We start from the raw sequence: 22,460 nt of genomic DNA on the forward strand, positions 1-22,460 counted from the left end.
ACTTGAAGCTCTCAACCTGCTCCACTACAGCCCCGTCGATGAGAATGGGGCTCTGTCCTCCTTTTCCTGTTTTCCACAATCCTCTCCTTTGTCTTGATCATGTTGAGGGAGATGTTTTTGTCCTTGCCCCACAAGGTCAGGTCTCTGACCTCCCTATAGGCGGTCTCATCGTTGTCAGTGATCAGGCCTACCGCTGTTCTATATTATCTGTGTATTCTACATTTATATGTGTATTCTATATTATCTGTGTTTTATATTATCTGTATTCTATATTCTCTATGTTCTATATTCTCTGCATGTTCTATATTCTCTGTGTTCTATATCCTCTGTATTCTATATTCTCTGTGTTCTATATTATCTGTATTCTATATTATCTGTATTCTATATTCTCTGTATTCTATATTCTCTGCATGTTCTGTATTCTCTGTGTTCTATATTCTCTGCATGTTCTATATTCTCTGTGTATTGTGTATTCTCTGGGTATCCTATATATTCTGTATTTTTCCTGTAAGTCCTGTGCTATGCTGCTCCTCCCATGTCTGAGGCAGCCAGCTGGGTGGTGTCCTATTGTAAATAGATATCTGATCAATAAGTAAACACAAAGTAATCAGTAAACGCTCCTCACCCTTTTCCACTCTCCTCCACTGCCACACATGGCCAGTAACTAACGCCCAACAGCTTAACTGGTAGTATCATTCATCCACTTGTTTTCCGGGCTGCTCTGTTCGAATAATTCATATTACATGTACTGCATGTGATTCATTAACGGTGTGTGAACTGTCCTGATGTGTAATCACCATGTAATTCTGCTCTCTCGCTCTCGCTCTGTGTCTCTTTCTCTGCAGGATAACTGACAACTTGCTGGCGATGGCAAGGCCTTCTACTGAAATCCTCGAGAAATACAATATCATAGAGCAGTTTACAAGGTATTTGGTATTTGGTGTTTTAGAGGACAAAACACTAGCTGTCAATAGTTATTAGTACCACCAATAGACCTACAAACCTGAGACCACCAGGAGACCACTAGCTATTAGCACCACCAGGAGACCTCTAGCTGTAACTAGCTATTAGCACCACCAGGAGACCACTAGTTATTAGCACCACCAGGAGACAACTAGCTGTAACTAGCTATTAGCACCACCAGGAGCTAGTGGTCTCCTGGTGGTGCTAATAGCTAGTGGTCTCCTGGTGGTGCTAATAGCTAGTGACAGCTAGTGGTCTCCTGGTGGTGCTAATAGCTAGTGGTGGTGCTAATAGCTAGTGGTCTCCTGGTGGTGCTAATAGCTAGTGGTCTCCTGGTGGTGCTAATAGCTAGTGACAGCTAGTGGTCTCCTGGTGGTGCTAATAGCTAGTGGTGGTGCTAATAGCTAGTGGTCTCCTGGTGGTGCTAATAGCTAGTGACAGCTAGTGGTCTCCTGGTGGTGCTAATAGCTAGTGGTCTCCTGGTGGTGCTAATAGCTAGTGACAGCTAGTGGTCTCCTGGTGGTGCTAATAGCTAGTGGTCTCATGGTGGTGCTAATAGCTAGTGACAGCTAGTGTTCTCCTGGTGTTTTCAGGTGTGATGTGTAGGCCTATTGGTGGTGTTGATAACTGGCAACATGTTCCCTCCAGGTGTGGCCTTCGTACGGTGATCAACCTGCAGCGTCCCGGGGAACACGCCAGCTGTGGCAACCCTCTGGAACACGACTCTGGATTCACCTACAGACCTGAGATGTTCATGGAGGCTGGTAGTGAGTATCTCTACCTCTGAATCAATTCAATTCAAAGGGCTTTATTGGCATGGGAAACTTATGTTTACACAGCCAAAGCAAGTGAATTAGATACTACATTGAAATAAACAATAAAAAACGAACATTAAACATTCCATTCCATATGTCTATACAGTGCATTTGGAAAGTATTCAGACCCCTTGACTTTTTCCACATTTTGTTAGATTACAGCCTTATTCTAAAATGGATTAAATCGACACACAATACCCCGTGATGACAAACCAAAAACAGGTTTTTAGACATTTTTGCTAATTTATATAGAAAAAAACAGAAATACCACATGTATGTAAGTACTCATTCCCTGTACTCAGTACTTTGTTAAAGCACCTTTGGCAGCGAGTACAGCCTCAACTCTTCTTGGTTATGAAGCTGCAAGCTTGGCACACCTGTATTTGGGGAGTTTATCACATTCTTCACTGCAGATCCTCTCGGGTTGGTTGGGGAGTGTTGCTGCAAGGCTATTTTCAGGTCTCTCCAGAGATGTTTGATCGGGTTCAAGTCCGTGCTCTGCTTGGGCCACTCAAGGACATTGAGACTTGTCCCGAAGCCACTCTTGCATTGTCTTGGCTGTGTGCTTAGGGGTTGTTGTCCTGTTGGAAGGTGAACCTTCACCCCAGTCTGAGGTCCTGAGTGCTCTGGAGCAGGTTTTCATCAAGGATCTCTCTGTACTTTGCTCCGTTCATGGTGCCAGGTTTCCTCCAGACGTGACGCTTGACATTCAGGACAAAGAGTTCAATCTTGGTTTCATTAGACCAGAGAATCTTGTTTCTCATGGTCTGAGAGTCCTTTTGGTAAACTCCAAGCGGGCTGTCATGTGCCTTTTACTGAGGAGTGTCTTCCGTCTGGCCACTCTACCATAAAGACCTGATTGGTGGAGTACTGCAGAGATGTCTGTCCTTCTGGAAGGCTCTCCCATCTACACAGAGGAACTCTAGAGCTCTGTCAGAGTGACCATTGAGTATTTGGTCACCTTCCTGACCAAGACCCTTCTCCCCTGATTGCTCAGTTTGGCCGGGCGGCCAGCTCTAGGAAGAGTCTTGTTGGTTCCAAACTTCTTCCATTTAAGAATGATGGAGGCCACTGTGTTCTTGGGGACCTTCAATGCTGCATACATTTTTGGTACCCTTCCCCACATCTGTGCCTCGACACAATCCTGTCTTGGAGCTTTACAGACAATTCCTTTGACTTCACGGCTTGGTTTTTGCTCTGACATGCCCTGTCAACTATGGGACCTTATATAGACAGGTGTGTGCCTTTCCATATCATGTCCAATCAATTGAATTGACCAGAGGTGGACTCCAATCAAGTTGCAGAAACATCTCAAGGATGATCAATGGAAACAGGATGCACCTGAGCTCAATTTCGAGTCTCATAGCAACGGGTCTGAATACTTATGGAAATAAGGTATTTCTGTTTTTTTTTTTTTACACATTTCTAAAAAGCCTGTTTTCGCTTTGTTGTTATGGGGTGTTGTGTGTAGATTGTGTGTAGATTGATTAGAGTTAACTGCACCTCAGACTGCAGCCCAAATAAATGATTCACAGAGTCTGCGGTACTGCGAGTCTGCAGTAGTGTAAACTGCTCAGATGCTCCCTTGACATTCGGAACACTGTGAACATCATTCTTCAGGTTGAATCAGGCCTTTGTAACAATGTATAACACATCATTGGGGTAGATTGTAGTTCATGTTCTTACTGCGTCTCAATTGGCACCCTATTCTCTATATAGTGCATCGCTTTGGTCAATAGTTTCATTATATAGTTTCATTATATAGGGAATAGTGTGTCTTTTGGGATCCCCGTCATGTTCAGCCTGTGAGAAGTCCTGTTATCTTTCCTCTGTTTCCAGTTTATTTCTATAACTTTGGCTGGAAGGACTACGGCGTGGCGTCCCTGACTACTATACTGGACATGGTCAAGGTGATGTCGTTCGCCATCCAGGAGGGAAAGATGGCCGTGCACTGTCACGCCGGCCTAGGGAGGACAGGTACATCAAATCTACCCAATCATAGCATCACTAAACCTATAAAGTCACATGGCTGGGCAGAACAGGACAGGTATGTTATAATGGGCTGGGAGGAGGACAGGTAAAGGACAGGTATGTTATAATGGACTGTGGAGGACAGGGACAGGTTCGTTATGATGCAATGGGGAGAGCAGGTACATTACAGTGGGCTGGGGAGGACAGGTATTGGACAGGTACAGGACAGGTACATTATAATGGGCTGGGGAGGACAGGTACAGGACAGGTACATTATAATGGGCTGGGGAGGACAGGTACAGGACAGGTACATATTAATGTGATGGGGAGGACAGGTACAGGACAGGTACATTATAATGGGCTGGGGAGGACAGGTACATTATAATGGGCTGGGGAGGACAGGTACGTTATAATGGGCTGGGGAGGACAGGTACGTTATAATGGGCTGGGGAGGAAAGGTATGTTATAATGGGCTGGGGAGGACAGGGTACGTTATAATGGCCTGGGGAGGACAGGTACAGTGGGGAGAACAGGTATTTGATTCACTACCGATTTTGCAGGTTTTCTTACTTACAAAGCATGTAGAGTTCTGTAATATTTATCATAGGTACACTTCAACTGTGAGAGATGGAATCTAAAACAAAAATCCAGAAAATCACATTGTATGATTTTTAAGTAATTAATTAGCATTTTATTGCATGACATAAGTATTTGATCACCTACCAACCAGTAAGAATTCCGGCTCTCACAGACCTGTTAGTTTTTCTTTAAGAAGCCCTCCTGTTCTCCACTCATTACCTGTATTAACTGCACCTATTTGAACTCGTTACCTGTATAAAAGACACCTGTCCACACACTCAATCAAACCGACTCCAACCTCTCCACAATGGCCAAGACCAGAGAGCTGTGTAAGGACATCAGGGATAAAATTGTAGACCTGCACAAGGCAGGGATGGGCTACAGGACAACAGGCAAGCAGCTTGGTGAGAAGGCAACAACTGTTGGCGCAATTATTCGAAAATGGAAGAAGTTCAAGATGACGGTCAATCACCCTCGGTCTGGGGCTCCATGCAAGATCTCACCTCGTGGGGCATCAATGATCATGAGGAAGGTGAGGGATCAGCCCAGAACTACACGGCAGGACCTGGTCAATGACCTGAAGAGCGCTTGGACCACAGTCTAAAAGAAAACCATTAGTAACACACTACGCCGTCATGGATTAAAATCCTGCAGCACACGCAAGGTCCCCCTGCTCAACCCAGTGCATGTCCAAGTCTGAAGTTTGCCAATGACCATCTGGATGATCCAGAGTAGGAATGAGAGAAGGTCATGTGGTCTGATGAGACAAAAATAGAGCTTTTTGGTCTAAACTCCACTCGCCGTGTTTGGAGGAAGAAGAAGGATGAGTAGTACAACCCCAAGAAAACCATACCAACCGTGAAGCATGGAGGTGGAAACATCATTCTTTGGGGATGCTTTTCAGCAAAGGGGACAGAACGACTGCAACGTATTGAGGGGAGGAGGGATGGATGGATGGGGCCATGTACCGCGAGATCTTGGCTAACAACCTCCTTCCCTCAGTAAGAGCATTGAAGATGGATCGTGGCTGGGTCTTCCAGCATGACAACAACCCGAAACACACAGCCAGGGCAACTAAAAAGCATCTCAAGGTCCTGGAGTGGCCTAGCCAGTCTCCAGACCTGAGCCCAATAGAAAATCTTTGGAGGGAGCTGAAAGTCCGTATTGCCCAGCGACAGCCCCGAAACCTGAAGGATCTGGAAAAGGTCTGTATGGAGGAGTGGGCCAAAATCCCTGCTGCAGTGTGTGCAAACCTGGTCAAGAACTACAGGAAACGTATGATCTCTGTATTTAAAAACAAAGGTTTCTGTACCAAATATAAAGTTCTGCTTTTCTGATGTATCAAATACTTATGTCATGCAATAAAATGCAAATTAATTACTTAAAAATTATACAATGTAATTTTCTGGATTTTCTAATAGTCTGGGTAGCCATTTGATTAGATGTTCAGGAGTCTTATGGCTTGGCGGTAGAAGCTGTTTAGAAGCCTCTTGGACCTAGACTTGGCGCTCTGGTACCGCTTGCCGTGTGGTAGCAGAGCGAATAGACTATTACTAGGGTGGCTGGAGTCTTTGACAATTTTTAGGGCCTTCCTCTAAAACTGCCTTGTATAGAGGTCCTGGATGGAAGGAAACTTGGCCCCAGTGATGTACTGCCCTCTGTAGTGCCTTGCGGTTGGAGGCTGAGCAGTTTCCATACCAGGCAGTGATGCAACCAGGATTCTCTCAATGGTGCAGCTGTTTAATTTTTTGAGGATCTGAGGACAAATCTTTTAAGTCCCCCGGGTGGGAATACTTTTGGTGTGCTTGGACCATGTTAGTTTGTTGGTGATGTGGACACCAAGGAACTTGAAACTCTCAACCTGCTCCACTGCAGCCCCATCGACGAGAATAAGGGCGTGCTCGGTTCTCTTATTCCTGTAGTCCACAATCATCTCAATTTGTCTTGATCACGTTGAGGGAGAGGCTGTTGTCCTGTTGTCCTGGCACCACTCGGCCAGGTCTCTGACCTCCTCCCTATAGGCTGTCTCGTTGTTGTCAGGCCACTGTTGTCATAGGCAAACTTATTTTTTAAATATTGTTTTTACCTTTATTTAACTAGGCAAGTCAGTTAAGAACAAATTCTTATTTTCAATGACGGCCTAGGAACAGTGGGTTAACTGCCTGTTCAGGGGCAGAACGACAGCTCGGGGATTTGAACTTGCAACCTTTCGGTTACTAGTCCAACGCTCTAACCGCTACCCTGCTGCCCCAGGTGTTGGAGTCGTGATGGTGGTGGAGTCGTGCCTGGCTGTGCAGTCATGAGTGAACAGGGAGTACAGGAGGGGACTGAGCACGCACCCCTGAGGGGCCCCTGTGTTGAGGATCAGCGTGGCGGATGTGTTGTTACCTACCCTTACCACCAGGGTTGGCCCATCAGGAAGTCCAGGATCTAGTTGCAGAGGGAGGTGTTTAGTCCCAGGGTCCTTAGCTTAGTGATGCGCTTTGACGGCACTATGGTGTTGAACACTGAGCTGTAGTCAATGAACAGGATCTGAACAGGATCTGTTATGGTGGTATGCAAATTGGAGTGAGTCTAGGGTTTCTGGGATGATGGTGTTGATGTGAGTCATGACCAGCCTTTCAAAGCACTTCATGGCTACAGATGTGAGTGCTACGGGTCGGTAGTCATTTAGGCAGGTTACCTTAGTGCCTGTGCCCAAGAACAATTTGGTGGTCTGCTTGAAACATGTTGGTATTACAGACTCGGACAGGGAGAGGTTTAAAATGTCAGTGAAGACACTTGTCAGTTGGTCAGCGCATGCTCTAAGTACACGTCCTGATAATCCATCTGGCCCTGCGGCCTTGTGAATGTTGACCTGTTTAAAGGTCTTACTCATATCGGCTGCGAAGAGCCTGATCACACAGTCTCCCGGAACAGCAGGTGCTATCATGTATGTTTCAGTGTTATTTGCCTCGAGAAACTAGCTCTTTACCGCTAGGCTCTCTGCCGCCCAGTGGCTACTAGGATGTCACTGGTTGTTTACCAGGTGTGTTACTGTCTTTACCAAGTGTGTTACTGGTGTGTTTACCAGGAGTTTTGCTGTGTTTACCAGGTGTGTTTACATGGTGTGTTACTGTGTTCACCTGTTACTGTGTTTACGTGGTGTGTTTCTGGGTTTACCTGTTACTGTGTTTACCAGGTGTGTTTCTGGGTTTACCAGGTGTAGTACTGTGTTTACCTGTTACTGTGTTTACCAGGTGTGCCTGTGTGTTTACCAGGTGTGCCTCTGTGTTTACCAGGTGTGTTACACTGTTTACCAGGTGTGTTACTGGTGTGTTACACTGTTTACCAGGTGTGTTACTGGTGTGTTACTCTATTTACCAGGTGTATTACTGGGTTTACCTGTTACTGTGTTTACCAAGTGTGTCTCTGTGTTTACCAAGTGTGCCTCTGTGTTTACCAGGTGTGTTACACTGTTTACCAGGTGTGTTACTGGTGTGTTACTCTATTTACCAGGTGTATTACTGGCGTGTTATCTGGTGTTCACCTCTCGTATGAGTGCGGACCAGGCCATCCTGTTTGTCAGAGCCAAGCGGCCCAACTCCATCCAGACCCGAGGCCAGCTGCTGTGTGTCCGGGAGTTCGCCCAGTTCCTGGTTCCGTTGAGGAACGTGTTCTCCTGCGCAGAACCCCGAGCCAACGCTGTTACGCTGTCCCAGTACCTGACTCGCCAACGCCACCTGCTGCACGGGTACGAGGCGCGGCAGATGAAGAACGTGCCAAAGATCGTCCAGCTGGTCTGCAAGGTCCTCCTGGACATCGCTGCCAATAGACAGGTAACACATTATTATGGTATAATAGACAGGTAATAATTTATTATGGTATAGACAGGTAATACATTATTATGGTATAATAGACAGGTAACACATTATTATGGTATAATAGACAGGTAATACATTATTATGGTATAGACAGGTAATACATTATTATGGTATAATAGACAGGTAACACATTATTATGGTATAATAGACAGGTAATACATTATTATGGTATAATAGACAGGTAACACATTATTATGGTATAGACAGGTAATACATTATTATGGTATAGACAGGTAATACATTATTATGGTATAATAGACAGGTAACACATTATTATGGTATAATAGACAGGTAATACATTATTATGGTATAATAGACAGGTAACACATTATTATGGTATAATAGACAGGTAATACATTATTATGGTATAATAGACAGGTAATAATTTATTATGGTATAATAGACAGGTAACACATTATTATGGTATAATAGACAGGTAACACATTATTATGGTATAGACAGGTAATACATTATTATGGTATAATAGACAGGTAATACATTATTATGATATAGATGTGTAATACGTTATGGTATAATAGACAGGTAATACATTATTATGGTATAATAGACAGGTAATACATTATTATGGTATAATAGACAGGTAACACATTATTATGGTATAGACAGGTAATACATTATTATGGTATAATAGACAGGTAATACATTATTATGGTATAATAGACAGGTAATACATTATTATGGTATAGATGGATAATACGTTATGGTATAATATACAGGTAATACATTACTATGGTATAATAGACAGGTAATACATTGTTATGGTATAGACAGGTAATACATTATTATGGTATAATAGACAGGTAATACATTATTATGGTATAATAGACAGGTAATACATTATTATGGTATAATAGACGGGTAATACATTATTATGGTATAATAGACAGGTAATACATTATTATGGTATAGATGGATAATACGTTATGGTATAATAGACAGGTAATACATTATTATGGTATAATAGACAGGTAATACATTATTATGGTATAGATGGGTAATACATTATTATGGCATAATAGACAGGTAATACATTATTATGGTATAGATGGATAATACGTTATGGTATAATAGACAGGTAATACATTATTATGGTATAATAGACAGGTAATACATTATTATGGTATAGACAGGTAATACATTATTATGGTATAATAGACAGGTAATACATTATTATGGTATAATAGACAGGTAATACATTATTATGGTATAGACAGGTAATACGTTATGGTATAATATACAGGTAATACATTACTATGGTATAATAGACAGGTAATACATTATTATGGTATAGACAGGTAATACATTATTATGGTATAATATACAGGTAATACATTATTATGGTATAATAGACGGGTAATACATTATTATGGTATAATAGACAGGTAATACATTATTATGGTATAATAGACAGGTAAAACATTATTATGGTATAATAGACGGGTAATACATTATTATGGTATAATAGACAGGTAATACATTATTATGGTATAGACAGGTAATACATTATTATGGTATAATAGACAGGTAATACATTATTATGGTATTATAGACAGGTAATACATTATTATGGTATAATAGACAGGTAATACATTATTATGGTATAATAGACAGGTAATACATTATTATGGTGTAATAGACAGGTAATACATTATTATGGTATAATAGACAGGTAATACATTATTATGGTATAATAGACAGGTAATACATTATTATGGTATTATAGACAGGTAATACATTATTATGGTATAATAGACAGGTAATACATTATTATGGTATAATAGACAGGTAATACATTATTATGGTATAGACAGGTAATACATTATTATGGTATAATAGACAGGTAATACATTATTATGGTGTAATAGACAGGTAATACATTATTATGGTATAATAGACAGGTAATACATTATTATGGTGTAATAGACAGGTAATACATTATTATGGTATAATAGACAGGTAATACATTATTATGGTATAGATGAGTAATACATTATTATGGTATAATAGACAGGTAATACATTATTATGGTATAGATGAGTAATACATTATTATGGTATAATAGACAGGTAATACATTATTATGGTATAGATGAGTAATACATTATTATGGTATAATAGACAGGTAATACATTATTATGGTATAGATGAGTAATACATTATTATGGTATAGACAGGTAATACATTATTATGGTATAATAGACAGGTAATACATTATTATGGTATAATAGACAGGTAATACATTATTATGGTATAATAGACAGGTAATACATTATTATGGTATAATAGACAGGTAATACATTATTATGGTGTAATAGACAGGTAAAAAAAAACTAAATATTACTTTTGTTTTTGAAGGAGGTGGTGGAGGTTCCAGACCTGACTGTTGATTTTGTTGTTGAAGGTGGAGGTTCCAGACCTGACTGTTGATGTTGTTGTTGAAGGTGGAGGTTCCAGACCTGACTGTTGATGTTGTTGTTGAAGGTGGAGGTTCCAGACCTGACTGTTGATGTTGTTGTTGAAGGTGGAGGTTCCAGACCTGACTGTTGATTTTGTTGTTGAAGGTGGAGTTTCCAGACCTGACTGTTGATTTTGTTGTTGAAGGTGGAGTTTCCAGACCTGACTGTTGATGGGGATTAGTGATGCGACAAATTGAATTTTTGTCTTAATTTTTTAAATGTCTTTTTTTTTTAATCCGTTTTTCGTTCAAATGATATAAAAAATCCATAAAATACCATGTGAATTCACATTGCGTCCCTTTCAGATGGTTAAGCATTAAAGAATCGTCTATGGCTTTGGTGGCTTAAGTCTTCGACAGTTCTTAGGGCCTTCTTCTGACACCGCCTGGTATAGAGGTCCTGGATGGCAGGGAGCTTGGCCTCAGTGATGTACAGGGCCATCCTCTGTAGTGCCTCGGGTGCCTTGCAGTTGCCGTACTAAGCGGTGGTGGAGCCAGTCAACATGCTCTCAGTGGTGCAGCTGTATAACCTTTTGAGGATCTGAGGACCCATGCTAAAACTTTTCAACCTCCTGAGGGGAAAGAGGCGCTGCCGAACCCTCTTCACAACTGTGTGTGTGTGTGTGTGGACCATGTTAATTCCTTTGTGATATCTACGCCGAGGAACTTGAAGCTCTTGACCCACTATGCTACAGCCCAATCAATGTGGATGGGTGCGTGCTCGGCCCTCCTTTTCCTGTAGTCCACAATCAGCTCCTTTGAATTGCTGACGTTGAGGGAGAGGTTGTTGTCCTGGCAGAGCAGGCTAGTGAGGGGAGGGGCACAGTAGCCAGGTTGAGCACCAGGCAGACCGAGTCAGAACTGTGTACTATGCCTATCTATCAGTATAGGTAGGTTGGCCACCAGGCAGACCGAGTCAGAACTGTGTACTATGCCTATCTATCAGTATAGGTAGGTTGGCCACCAGGCAGACCGAGTCAGAATAGTCAGATAGTCAGCCTATCTATCATCAATCAGAAGCTGTATCTTGCAATTTCTTGGCTTGCAATGTTTTGCATCTTCAGTAAAGCAGGGCCTATCATCAATTAATAGGCTAGGATATTGAGCTGAGCGAGATGCAACACTCGGCTCTCACACATTCACACACAGTATCTGCGCATGTGCACAGGTTGGCTTCACGCTGTTCACAGCGTGGTAGGCAGGGCACCAAGACAGCAGAGAAGTTGAGACATGCGATTCAATGCTCTTAGTTGTTGAGGGAATTGACCCACTATGCTGTTTACTTTCTGCATCTACATAAATGTAAAAAAAAATACTGCATTTTGTTTAGGGATTTTTCTTAATGTTAAGGATCTCAATTTCGTTTAAATGTTTGCACACCTGATTATGATGATGATATTGTTGTAATTGAAGGTGGTGGTGGAGGAGGCGGTGGTGGAGGTTCCAGACCTGACTATTGATGATGATGATGATGTGATTGAAGGTGGTGGTGGAGGAGGCGGTGTTGGAGGTTCCAGACCTGACGGCGGAGGTGGAGAAGACAGTGTCCCAGCAGGCCATCCAGCTGCTGGGGAAGGAGATGAGAGGGAAGGGCATCCCTGTGCCTTCACCCTGCCTGCCTTGTCCCCGCCACGAGACAGCCCTAACCCAGCCTTGTCCCCGCCCTGAGACAGCCCTAACCCAGCCTTGTCCCCACCCTGAGACAGCCCTAACCCAGCCTTGTCCCTGCCCTGAGACAGCCCTAACCCAGCCTTGTCCCCGCCCTGAGACAGCCCTAACCCAGCCTTGTCCCCGCCCTGAGACAGCCCTAACCCAGCCTTGTCCCCGCCCTGAGACAGCCCTAACCCAGCCTTGTCCCCGCCCTGAGACAGCCCTAACCCAGCCTTGTCCCCACCCTGAGACAGCCCTAACCCAGCCTTGTCCCCGCCCTGAGACAGCCCTAACCCAGCCTTGTCCCCGCCCTCAGACAGCCCTAACCCACACACTACACATGGAACGACCTCTCACTCCAAACCTAGCACTACTCCAGGAACCATCGTTACTCTTAGAGCCCCCTCTCAGCCCAGCCCTGGCCCACGACCCGGTTCTGTCCAGTGACAAGGAGCTGGACCCTCTGTGGCAGCGGCAGAATGGGGTGGCTGCCTCCCTCCTGAAGCCTCTGCATCCGGGGAAACGCTTGCTGAGTTACAGTGACTCAGCCTTGTATAAGCTAGACCCCAGACGAGACCCAGACCAGGAGCAGAACCAGAACCACATCTGGAGCATCCCTTGCGGCAATCCTCTGACCCATCACCAGCTAGCCACAGCCTGGGAGCCCCCCACATCCCCTAGCCTCCCTCCACAGCACCACCCCTTCTCCATGGGAGAGCAGACAAGGGAGGAGAGGCGAGGAGGACAGGAAAGGAGTTCTAAGGAGAGTGATCACCACACCCAGAAGAACATGTCTCCTCTCTTCCAGAGACGGAAGCAGCTCTGCGAGGGCCAGCGAAGTCTGTCCTTTGGGTTTGGGGGTAGTCTGTCCAAGCCCTCAGGAGAAGAGCTGTCAGAGGGGAGGCCGTGGAGAGGAGATATGCCTGTGATGAGCCTTACAGGAGGAGAGGAGTCTGTGTGTGGGGTAGACAGGGCTGGAGACAGAGAGGAAAGAGTGAGGGGGAAGGCTGGAGAAAGAGAGGACAGAGAGGAACGGAAGGACAGAGAGGACAGGGAGAGGCTGACAGAGGTCCCTGTCATCACCCTGTATGCTGAGCTGTCCCTGGAAGCCAGACGTCTGCTGGTGGCCAGAGCTCTGGCTTTGGGCCTGAATGATGAAGATCTCCACTACAAGGTCTCAGTGTGGCAGGTAAGACATGACAGTTTGACTGACGTGGTAGGTAAGACATGACAGTTTGACTGAAGTGCCAGGTTGACGTGCCAGGTTGGCGTGCCAGGTTGGCGTGCCAGGTTGACGTGCCAGGTTGGCGTGCCAGGTTGATGTGCCAGGTTGGAGTGCCAGGTTGACGTGCCAGGTTGACGTGCCAGGTTGGCGTGCCAGGTTGGCGTGCCAGGTTGGCGTGCCAAGTTGGCGTGCCAGGTTGACGTGCCAGGTTGGCGTGCCAGGTTGACGTGCCAGGTTGACGTGCCAGGTTGGCGTGCCAGGTTGACGTGCCAGGTTGGCGTGCCAGGTTGACGTGCCAGGTTGACGTGCCAGGTTGACGTGCCAGGTTGACGTGCCAGGTTGGCGTGCCAGGTTGGCACCATTTGAATTGTTCTATTGCTTCCATTGCAACAGGCAGCTCAATGAAACACAGATGAAGTATTTGCACCCAGGTGTGATGTTGACTACTAATACGATAGTGTGTGTGGTCCGGCAGACAGAGCTGAACTCCAGAGAAGGAGCCTGGGAGAGGCTGAGTCTAGAGAGAGACCCTATGGTGCTGGCTGGTCTCATGTGGTCCTGGCTGGAGCAGCTCAAAGAACCAATCATCTCCTCTCAGGATGTCCAGGCCCTGGGCCAGAAAAACTACAACTCTCAGCATGCACTCAATTCTCTGGAGAAGGTATGATGATGTCATATACAGTGCCTTCGGAAAGTATTCAGACCTTAGCTTTTTCCACATTTTGTTACGTTACAGCCTTATTCTAAAATGGATTAAATCAATAAAAATCTACACAATATCCAATAATGATAGTGAAAACTGGTTTTTAGACATTTTTGCAAATATGGGTTGTTGTGTATTTAATATGGGCTATTGCATGGTTGATGTGGGTTATCACTCATTTAATATGGGTTGTTGTGTATTTAATATGGGCTATTGCATGGTTGATGTGGGTTATCACTCATTTAATATGGGTTGTTGTGTATTTAATATGGGCTATTGCATGGTTGATGTGGGTTATCACTCATTTAGTATGGGTTGTTGCGTATTTAATATGGGCTGTTGCATGGTTAATGTGGGTTATCACTCATTTAATATGGGTTATCGCGTGGTCACTCATTTAATATGGGTTGTCACGTGGTTGATATGGGTTATTGCATGGTTGATATGGGTTGTCACGTGGTCGATATGAGTTATCACTTAATATGGGTTACAGCGTGGTTGATATGGGGTACAGCGTGGTTAATATGGGTTACAGCGTGATTAATATGGGGTACAGCGTGGTTAATATGGGTTACAGCGTGGTTAATATGAGGTACAGCGTGGTTGATATGGGGTACAGCGTGGTTAATATGGGTTACAGCGTGATTAATATGGGGTACAGCGTGGTTGATATGGGGTACAGCGTGGTTAATATGGGTTACAGCGTGATTAATATGGGGTACAGCGTGGTTAATATGGGTTACAGCGTGGTTAATATGAGGTACAGCGTGATTAATATGGGTTACAGCGTGGTTAATATGGGTTACAGCGTGGTTAATATGGGGTACAGCGTGGTTAATATGGGTTACAGCGTGGTTAATATGGGTTACAGCGTGGTTAATAAGGAGTACAGCGTGATTAATATGGGTTGTCACGTGGTTAATATGGGTTACAGCGTGGTTGATATGGGTTACAGCGTGGTTGATATGGGTTACAGCGTGGTTGATATGGGTTACAGCGTGGTTAAATGGGTTACAGCGTGGTTAATATGGGTTACAGCGTGGTTGATATGGGTTACAGCGTGGTTAATATGGGTTGTCACGTGGTTAATATGGAGTACAGCGTGATTAATATGGGTTGTCACGTGGTTAATATGGGTTACAGCGTGGTTAATATGGGTTGACACGTGGTTAATATGGGGTAGAGCGTGGTTGATATGGGTTACAGCGTGATTAATATGGGTTACAGCGTGGTTGATATGGGTTACAGCGTGATTAATATGGGTTATCACTTATTAACATATGGGTTAATATGGGGTACTGCGTGGTTGATATGTGGTACAGCGTGGTTAATATGGGTTACAGCGTGGTCAATATGGGTTACAGCGTGGTTGATATGGGGTACAGCGTGGTTGATATGGGTTACAGCGTGGTTAATATGGGGTACAGTGTGGTTGACATGGGGTACAGCGTGGTTAATATGGGGTACAGCGTGGTTGATATGGGTTACAGCGTGGTTGATATGGGGTACAGCGTGGTTAATATGGGTTACAGCGTGGTTAATATGGGGTACAGCGTGGTTAATATGGGGTACAGCGTGGTTGATATGGGTTACAGCGTGGTTGATATGGGGTACAGCGTGGTTGATATGGGGTTCAGCGTGGTTAATATGGGTTACAGCGTGGTTAATATGGGGTACAGCGTGGTTAATATGGGCTACAGCGTGGTTAATATGGGTTACAGCGTGGTTGATATGGGGTACAGTGTGGTTAATATGGGGTACAGCGTAGTTGATATGTGGTACTGCGTGGTTAATATGGGGTACAGCGTGGTTGATATGGGTTACAGCGTGGTTAATATGGGGTACAGCGTGGTTGATATGGGTTACAGCGTGGTTGATATGGGTTACAGCGTGGTTGATATGGGTTACAGCGTGGTTGATATGGGTTGTCACGTGGTTAATATGGGGTACAGTGTGGTTGATATGGGTTTCAGCGTGATTAATATGGGTTACAGCGTGGATGATATGGGTTACAGCGTGATTAATATGGGTTACAGCATGGTTAATATGTGGTACAGCGTGGTTAATATGGGCTACAGCGTGGTTGATATTGGGTACAGCGTGGTTAATATGGGTTGTCACGTGGTTAATATGGGGTACAGCGTGGTTGATATGGGTTACAGCGTGGTTAATATGGGTTACAGCGTGGTTAATATGGGTTACAGCGTGGTCAATATGGGTTACAGCGTGGTCAATATGGGTTACAGCGTGGTTAATATGGGTTACAGCGTGGTTAATATGGGTTGTCACGTGGTTAATATGGAGTACAGCGTGATTAATATGGGTTGTCACGTGGTTAATATGGGTTACAGCGTGGTTAATATGGGTTGTCACGTGGTTAATATGGGGTACAGCGTGGTTGATATGGGTTACAGCGTGATTAATATGGGTTACAGCGTGGTTGATATGGGTTACAGCGTGATTAATATGGCTTATCACTTATTAACATATGGGTTAATATGGGGTACTGCGTGGTTGATATGTGGTACAGCGTGGTTAATATGGGTTACAGCGTGGTTGATATGGGTTACAGCGTGATTAATATGGGTTACAGCGTGGTTGATATGGGTTACAGCGGGATTAATATGGGTTATCACTTATTAACATATGGGTTAATATGGAGTACAGCGTGGTTTATATTGGGTACAGCGTGGTTGATATGGGTTGTCGCGTGGTTAATATCGGTTACAGCGTGGTTGATATGCGTTACAGCGTGGTTAATATGGGGTACAGTGTGGTTGACATGGGGTACAGCGTGGTTAATATGGGGTACAGCGTGGTTAATATGGGCTACAGCGTGGTTAATATGGGTTACAGTGTGGTTGATATGGGTTACAGCGTGGTTAATATGGGCTACAGCGTGGTTAATATGGGTTACAGTGCGGTTGATATGGGGTACAGTGTGGTTAATATGGGGTACAGCGTGGTTGATATGTGGTACTGCGTGGTTAATATGGGTTACAGCGTGGTTAATATGGGGTACAGTGTGGTTGATATGGGTTACAGCGTGGTTAATATGGGGTACAGCGTGGTTGATATGGGTTACAGCGTGGTTGATATGGGTTACAGCGTGGTTGATATGGGTTAAGGCGTGGTTAATATTGGTTGTCACGTGGTTAATATGGGTTACAGCGTGGTTAATATGGGTTGTCACGTGGTTAATATGGGGTACAGTGTGGTTGATATGGGTTTCAGCGTGATTAATATGGGTTACAGCGTGGATGATATGGGTTACAGCGTGATTAATATGGGTTACAGCGTGGTTAATATGGGGTACAGTGTGGTTGATATGGGTTACAGCGTGGTTAATATGGGTTACAGCGTGGTTGATATGGGTTACAGCGTGGTTGATATGGGTTACAGCGTGGTTGATATGGGTTACAGCGTGGTTAATATGGGTTGTCACGTGGTTAATATGGGTTACAGCGTGGTTAATATGGGTTGTCACGTGGTTAATATGGGGTACAGTGTGGTTGATATGGGTTTCAGCGTGATTAATATGGGTTACAGCGTGGTTAATATGGGGTACAGTGTGGTTAATATGGGCTACAGCGTGATTAATATGGGTTACAGCGTGGTTAATATGGGGTACAGTGTGGTTAATATGGGCTACAGCGTGGTTGATATTGGGTACAGCGTGGTTGATATGGGGTACAGCGTGGTTAATATGGGTTACAGCGTGGTTGATATGGGGTACAGCGTGATTCATATGGGTTACAGCGTGATTCATATGGGTTACAGCGTGATTAATATGGGTTATCACTTATTAACATATGGGTTAATATGGGGTTCAGCGTGGTTAATATGGGCTACAGCGTGGTTGATATGGGGTACAGCGTGGTTGATATGGGGTACAGCGTGGTTGATATGGGGTACAGCGTGGTTGATATGGGTTACAGCGTGGTTGATATGGGTTACAGCGTGGTTGATATGGGTTACAGAGTGGCTAATATGGGTTGTCGCGTGGTTAATATGGGCTACAGCGTGGTTAATATGGGCTACAGCGTGGTTGATATGGGTTACAGCGTGGTTGATATGGGTTGTCGCGTGGTTAATATGGGTTACAGCGTGGTTAATATGGGTTACAGTGTGGTTGATATGGGTTACAGCGTGGTTAATATGGGTTACAGCGTGGTTAATATGGGTTACAGCGTGGTTGATATGGGTTACAGCGTGGTTAATATGGGGTACAGTGTGGTTGACATGGGGTACAGCGTGGTTAATATGGGGTACAGCGTGGTTAATATGGGCTACAGCGTGGTTAATATGGGGTACAGTGTGGTTGATATGGGTTACAGCGTGGTTAATATGGGGTACAGCGTGGTTGATATGGGTTACAGCGTGGTTGATATGGGTTACAGCGTGGTTGATATGGGTTAAGGCGTGGTTAATATTGGTTGTCACGTGGTTAATATGGGTTACAGCGTGGTTAATATGGGTTGTCACGTGGTTAATATGGGGTACAGTGTGGTTGATATGGGTTTCAGCGTGATTAATATGGGTTACAGCGTGGATGATATGGGTTACAGCGTGATTAATATGGGTTACAGCGTGGTTAATATGGGGTACAGTGTGGTTGATATGGGTTACAGCGTGGTTAATATGGGGTACAGCGTGGTTGATATGGGTTACAGCGTGGTTGATATGGGTTACAGCGTGGTTGATATGGGTTACAGCGTGGTTAATATGGGTTGTCACGTGGTTAATATGGGTTACAGCGTGGTTAATATGGGTTGTCACGTGGTTAATATGGGGTACAGTGTGGTTGATATGGGTTTCAGCGTGATTAATATGGGTTACAGCGTGGTTAATATGGGGTACAGTGTGGTTAATATGGGCTACAGCGTGATTAATATGGGTTACAGCGTGGTTAATATGGGGTACAGTGTGGTTAATATGGGCTACAGCGTGGTTGATATTGGGTACAGCGTGGTTGATATGGGGTACAGCGTGGTTAATATGGGTTACAGCGTGGTTGATATGGGGTACAGCGTGATTCATATGGGTTACAGCGTGATTCATATGGGTTACAGCGTGATTAATATGGGTTATCACTTATTAACATATGGGTTAATATGGGGTTCAGCGTGGTTAATATGGGCTGCAGCGTGGTTGATATTGGGTACAGCGTGGTTGATATGGGGTACAGCGTGGTTAATATGGGTTACAGCGTGGTTGATATGGGGTACAGCGTGATTCATATGGGTTACAGCGTGATTCATATGGGTTACAGCGTGATTAATATGGGTTATCACTTATTAACATATGGGTTAATATGGGGTTCAGCGTGGTTAATATGGGCTACAGCGTGGTTGATATGGGGTACAGCGTGGTTGATATGGGGTACAGCGTGGTTGATATGGGGTACAGCGTGGTTGATATGGGTTACAGCGTGGTTGATATGGGTTACAGCGTGGTTGATATGGGTTACAGAGTGGCTAATATGGGTTGTCGCGTGGTTAATATGGGCTACAGCGTGGTTAATATGGGCTACAGCGTGGTTGATATGGGTTACAGCGTGGTTGATATGGGTTACAGCGTGGTTAATATGGGGTACAGCGTGGTTAATGTGGGGTACAGCGTGGTTGATATGGGTTACAGCGTGGTTGATATGGGTTACAGCGTGGTTGATATGGGTTACAGCGTGGTTGATATGGGTTACAGAGTGGCTAATATGGGTTGTCGCGTGGTTGATATGGGTTACAGCGTGGTTGATATGGGTTACAGCGTGATTAATATGGGTTACAGCGTGGTTAATATGGGGTACAGCGTGGTTAATGTGGGGTACAGCGTGGTTGATATGGGGTACAGCGTGGTTGATATGGGTTACAGCGTGATTAATATGGGTTATCACTTATTAACATATGGGTTAATATGGGGTACAGCGTGGTTGATATGGGTTACAGCGTGGTTGATATGGGTTACAGCGTGGTTGATATGGGGTACAGCGTGGTTGATATGGGTTACAGCGTGGTTGATATGGGTTACAGCGTGGTTGATATGGGTTACAGCGTGGTTGATATGGGTTACAGCGTGGTTAATATGGGGTACAGCGTGGTTAATATGGGTTACAGCGTGGTTGATATGGGTTACAGCGTGGTTGATATGGGTTACAGCGTGGTTGATATGGGTTACAGCGTGGTTAATATGGGGTACAGCGTGGTTAATATGGGTTACAGCGTGGTTGATATGGGTTACAGCGTGGTTGATATGGGTTACAGCGTGGTTGATATGGGTTACAGCGTGGTTGATATGGGTTACAGCGTTATTAATATGGGTTACAGCATGATTAATATGGGTTACAGCGTGGTTGATATGGGTTACAGCGGGATTAATATGGGTTATCACTTATTAACATATGGGTTAATATGGAGTACAGCGTGGTTGATATGTGGTACAGCGTGGTTGATATGGGGTACAGCGTGGTTGATATGGGTTACAGCGTGGTTGATATGGTGTACAGCGTGGTTGATATGGGGTACAGCGTGGTTAATATGGGTTGTCGCGTGGTTAATATGGGTTACAGCGTGGTTGATATGGGGTACAGCGTGGTTAATATGGGTTACAGCGTGGTTAATATGGGGTACAGCGTGGTTGATATGGGTTACAGCGTGGTTAATATGGGGTACAGCGTGGTTAATATTGGTTACAGCGTGGTTGATATGGGTTACAGCGTGGTTGATATGGGTTACAGCGTGGTTGATATGGGGTACAGCGTGGTTAATATGGGTTGTCACGTGGTTGATATGGGATTGTCACGTGGGTATATGGGTTACAGTGTGGTTGATATGGGTTACAGCGTGGTTGATATGGGTTACAGCATGGTTGATATGGGGTACAGAGTGGTTAATATGGGTTATCACTTATTTCAGTTGGGATATCACTTATTTCATATGGGTTATCGCGTGGTTAATATGGGATATCACTTATTTCATATGGGTTATCGTGTGGTTAATATGGGATATCACTTATGTAAAATGGGTTTCAGCGTGGTTAGTATGGTGTTGTCGCGTAGTTAGTATGGGCTGCCGCGTGGTTGGTGTGGCTTATCACATAGAGTGTGTAAACCGTAGAATTAATAACAAATTATACATGCTATTTAGCAGACTTTTGTCCAAAATGATTTAATAATGGATACATATATTTTACGAATGGGTGGTCGTTGGAGTGGAACCCACTACCTTGGAGTGACAAGCACAGTGCTCTACCAACTGAGCTACAAAGGAACAGGTTATTGTGTGGTTAAGGTAACCGTTCCATATATATATATATATATATATATATATATATATATATAATCAAATTTAAATATTCCAGTAACATTCCCCAAATTCTTTGATTTTTCAGAATTTCCCAGGTGGGAAATCCTCCAAGCAGGAGAAAACCTTTTGGAACCCTAAACCCTAATTCTATGTCTGTTGTTCCCTCTCCTCCAGGGCCACAGACTGACCCTGCTCTGCATCCTGGACTGTGCTGCTCATTTGCTGGCCTTACCTGACAAGGAGGAAGCTGACTTCCTCAATCACACCATCAAGGTGTTCACTAAGGTCAGTACTGGACAGAAGGACATCCCTGTTATTCAGAATATGAAAGCCATTTGCGTGTTCTAAATGCCACCCTGTTCTCTACATAGTGCACTACTTTAGACCAGAGCCTTGTGGGTCCTGAGCTGAATACCCATACTAACATACTGTCACCCAAAGCCCTGTGGGTCCTGAGCTGAATACCCATACTAACATACTGTCACCCAGAGCCCTGTGGGTCCTGAGCTGAATACCAATACTAACATACTGTCACCCAGAGCCCTGTGGGTCCTGAGCTGAATACCAATACTAACATACTGTCACCCAGAGCCCTTAGGGTCCTTAGCTGAATACCAATACTAACATACTGTCACCCAGAGCCCTGTGGGTCCTGAGCTGAATACCCATACTAACATACTGTCACCCAGAGCCCTGTGGGTCCTGGTCAAAGGTACACTAAATAGGGAATAGGGTGCTGTTTGGAACATATCCATTACTAGCATTGGTGTGATGTGGTGTGTTCCCTCCCCATATCCCATCAGAGAGTGACCATGTTCATTATGTCTTATCCACCAGATCCCCTAGAGTGACCATGTTCTGTATGTCTTATCCCTCAGATCCCCTAGTGACCATGTTCTGTATGTCTTATCCCTC

General features: G+C 44.4%; 1 protein-coding gene across 4 annotated transcripts in view; it reads left to right on the forward strand.

The window, feature by feature from the left end:
• The window catches only part of ptpdc1a (protein tyrosine phosphatase domain containing 1a), a 90,964-nt gene that overhangs the window by 64,144 nt on the left and 4,360 nt on the right, over positions 1–22,460 (forward strand). For 3 of the 4 annotated variants that reach the window (XM_036984357.2, XM_090242162.1, XM_036984359.2), the window contains 7 exons: positions 846–926; positions 1,612–1,730; positions 3,618–3,755; positions 7,827–8,146; positions 12,150–13,505; positions 14,017–14,202; positions 21,720–21,830. In XM_036984357.2, coding sequence (XP_036840252.2) covers positions 846–926; positions 1,612–1,730; positions 3,618–3,755; positions 7,827–8,146; positions 12,150–13,505; positions 14,017–14,202; positions 21,720–21,830 — 2,311 coding nt within the window. Of the gene's footprint in view, positions 1–845; positions 927–1,611; positions 1,731–3,617; positions 3,756–7,826; positions 8,147–12,079; positions 12,107–12,149; positions 13,506–14,016; positions 14,203–21,719; positions 21,831–22,460 lie in introns of all 4 variants that reach the window. The other variant, XM_090242161.1, reaches the window with a different exon arrangement.

Source organism: Oncorhynchus mykiss, chromosome 7, assembly GCF_057628025.1.
Source record: "Oncorhynchus mykiss isolate SJ-2025 chromosome 7, ASM5762802v1, whole genome shotgun sequence".
Classification (NCBI taxonomy): domain Eukaryota; kingdom Metazoa; phylum Chordata; class Actinopteri; order Salmoniformes; family Salmonidae; genus Oncorhynchus; species Oncorhynchus mykiss.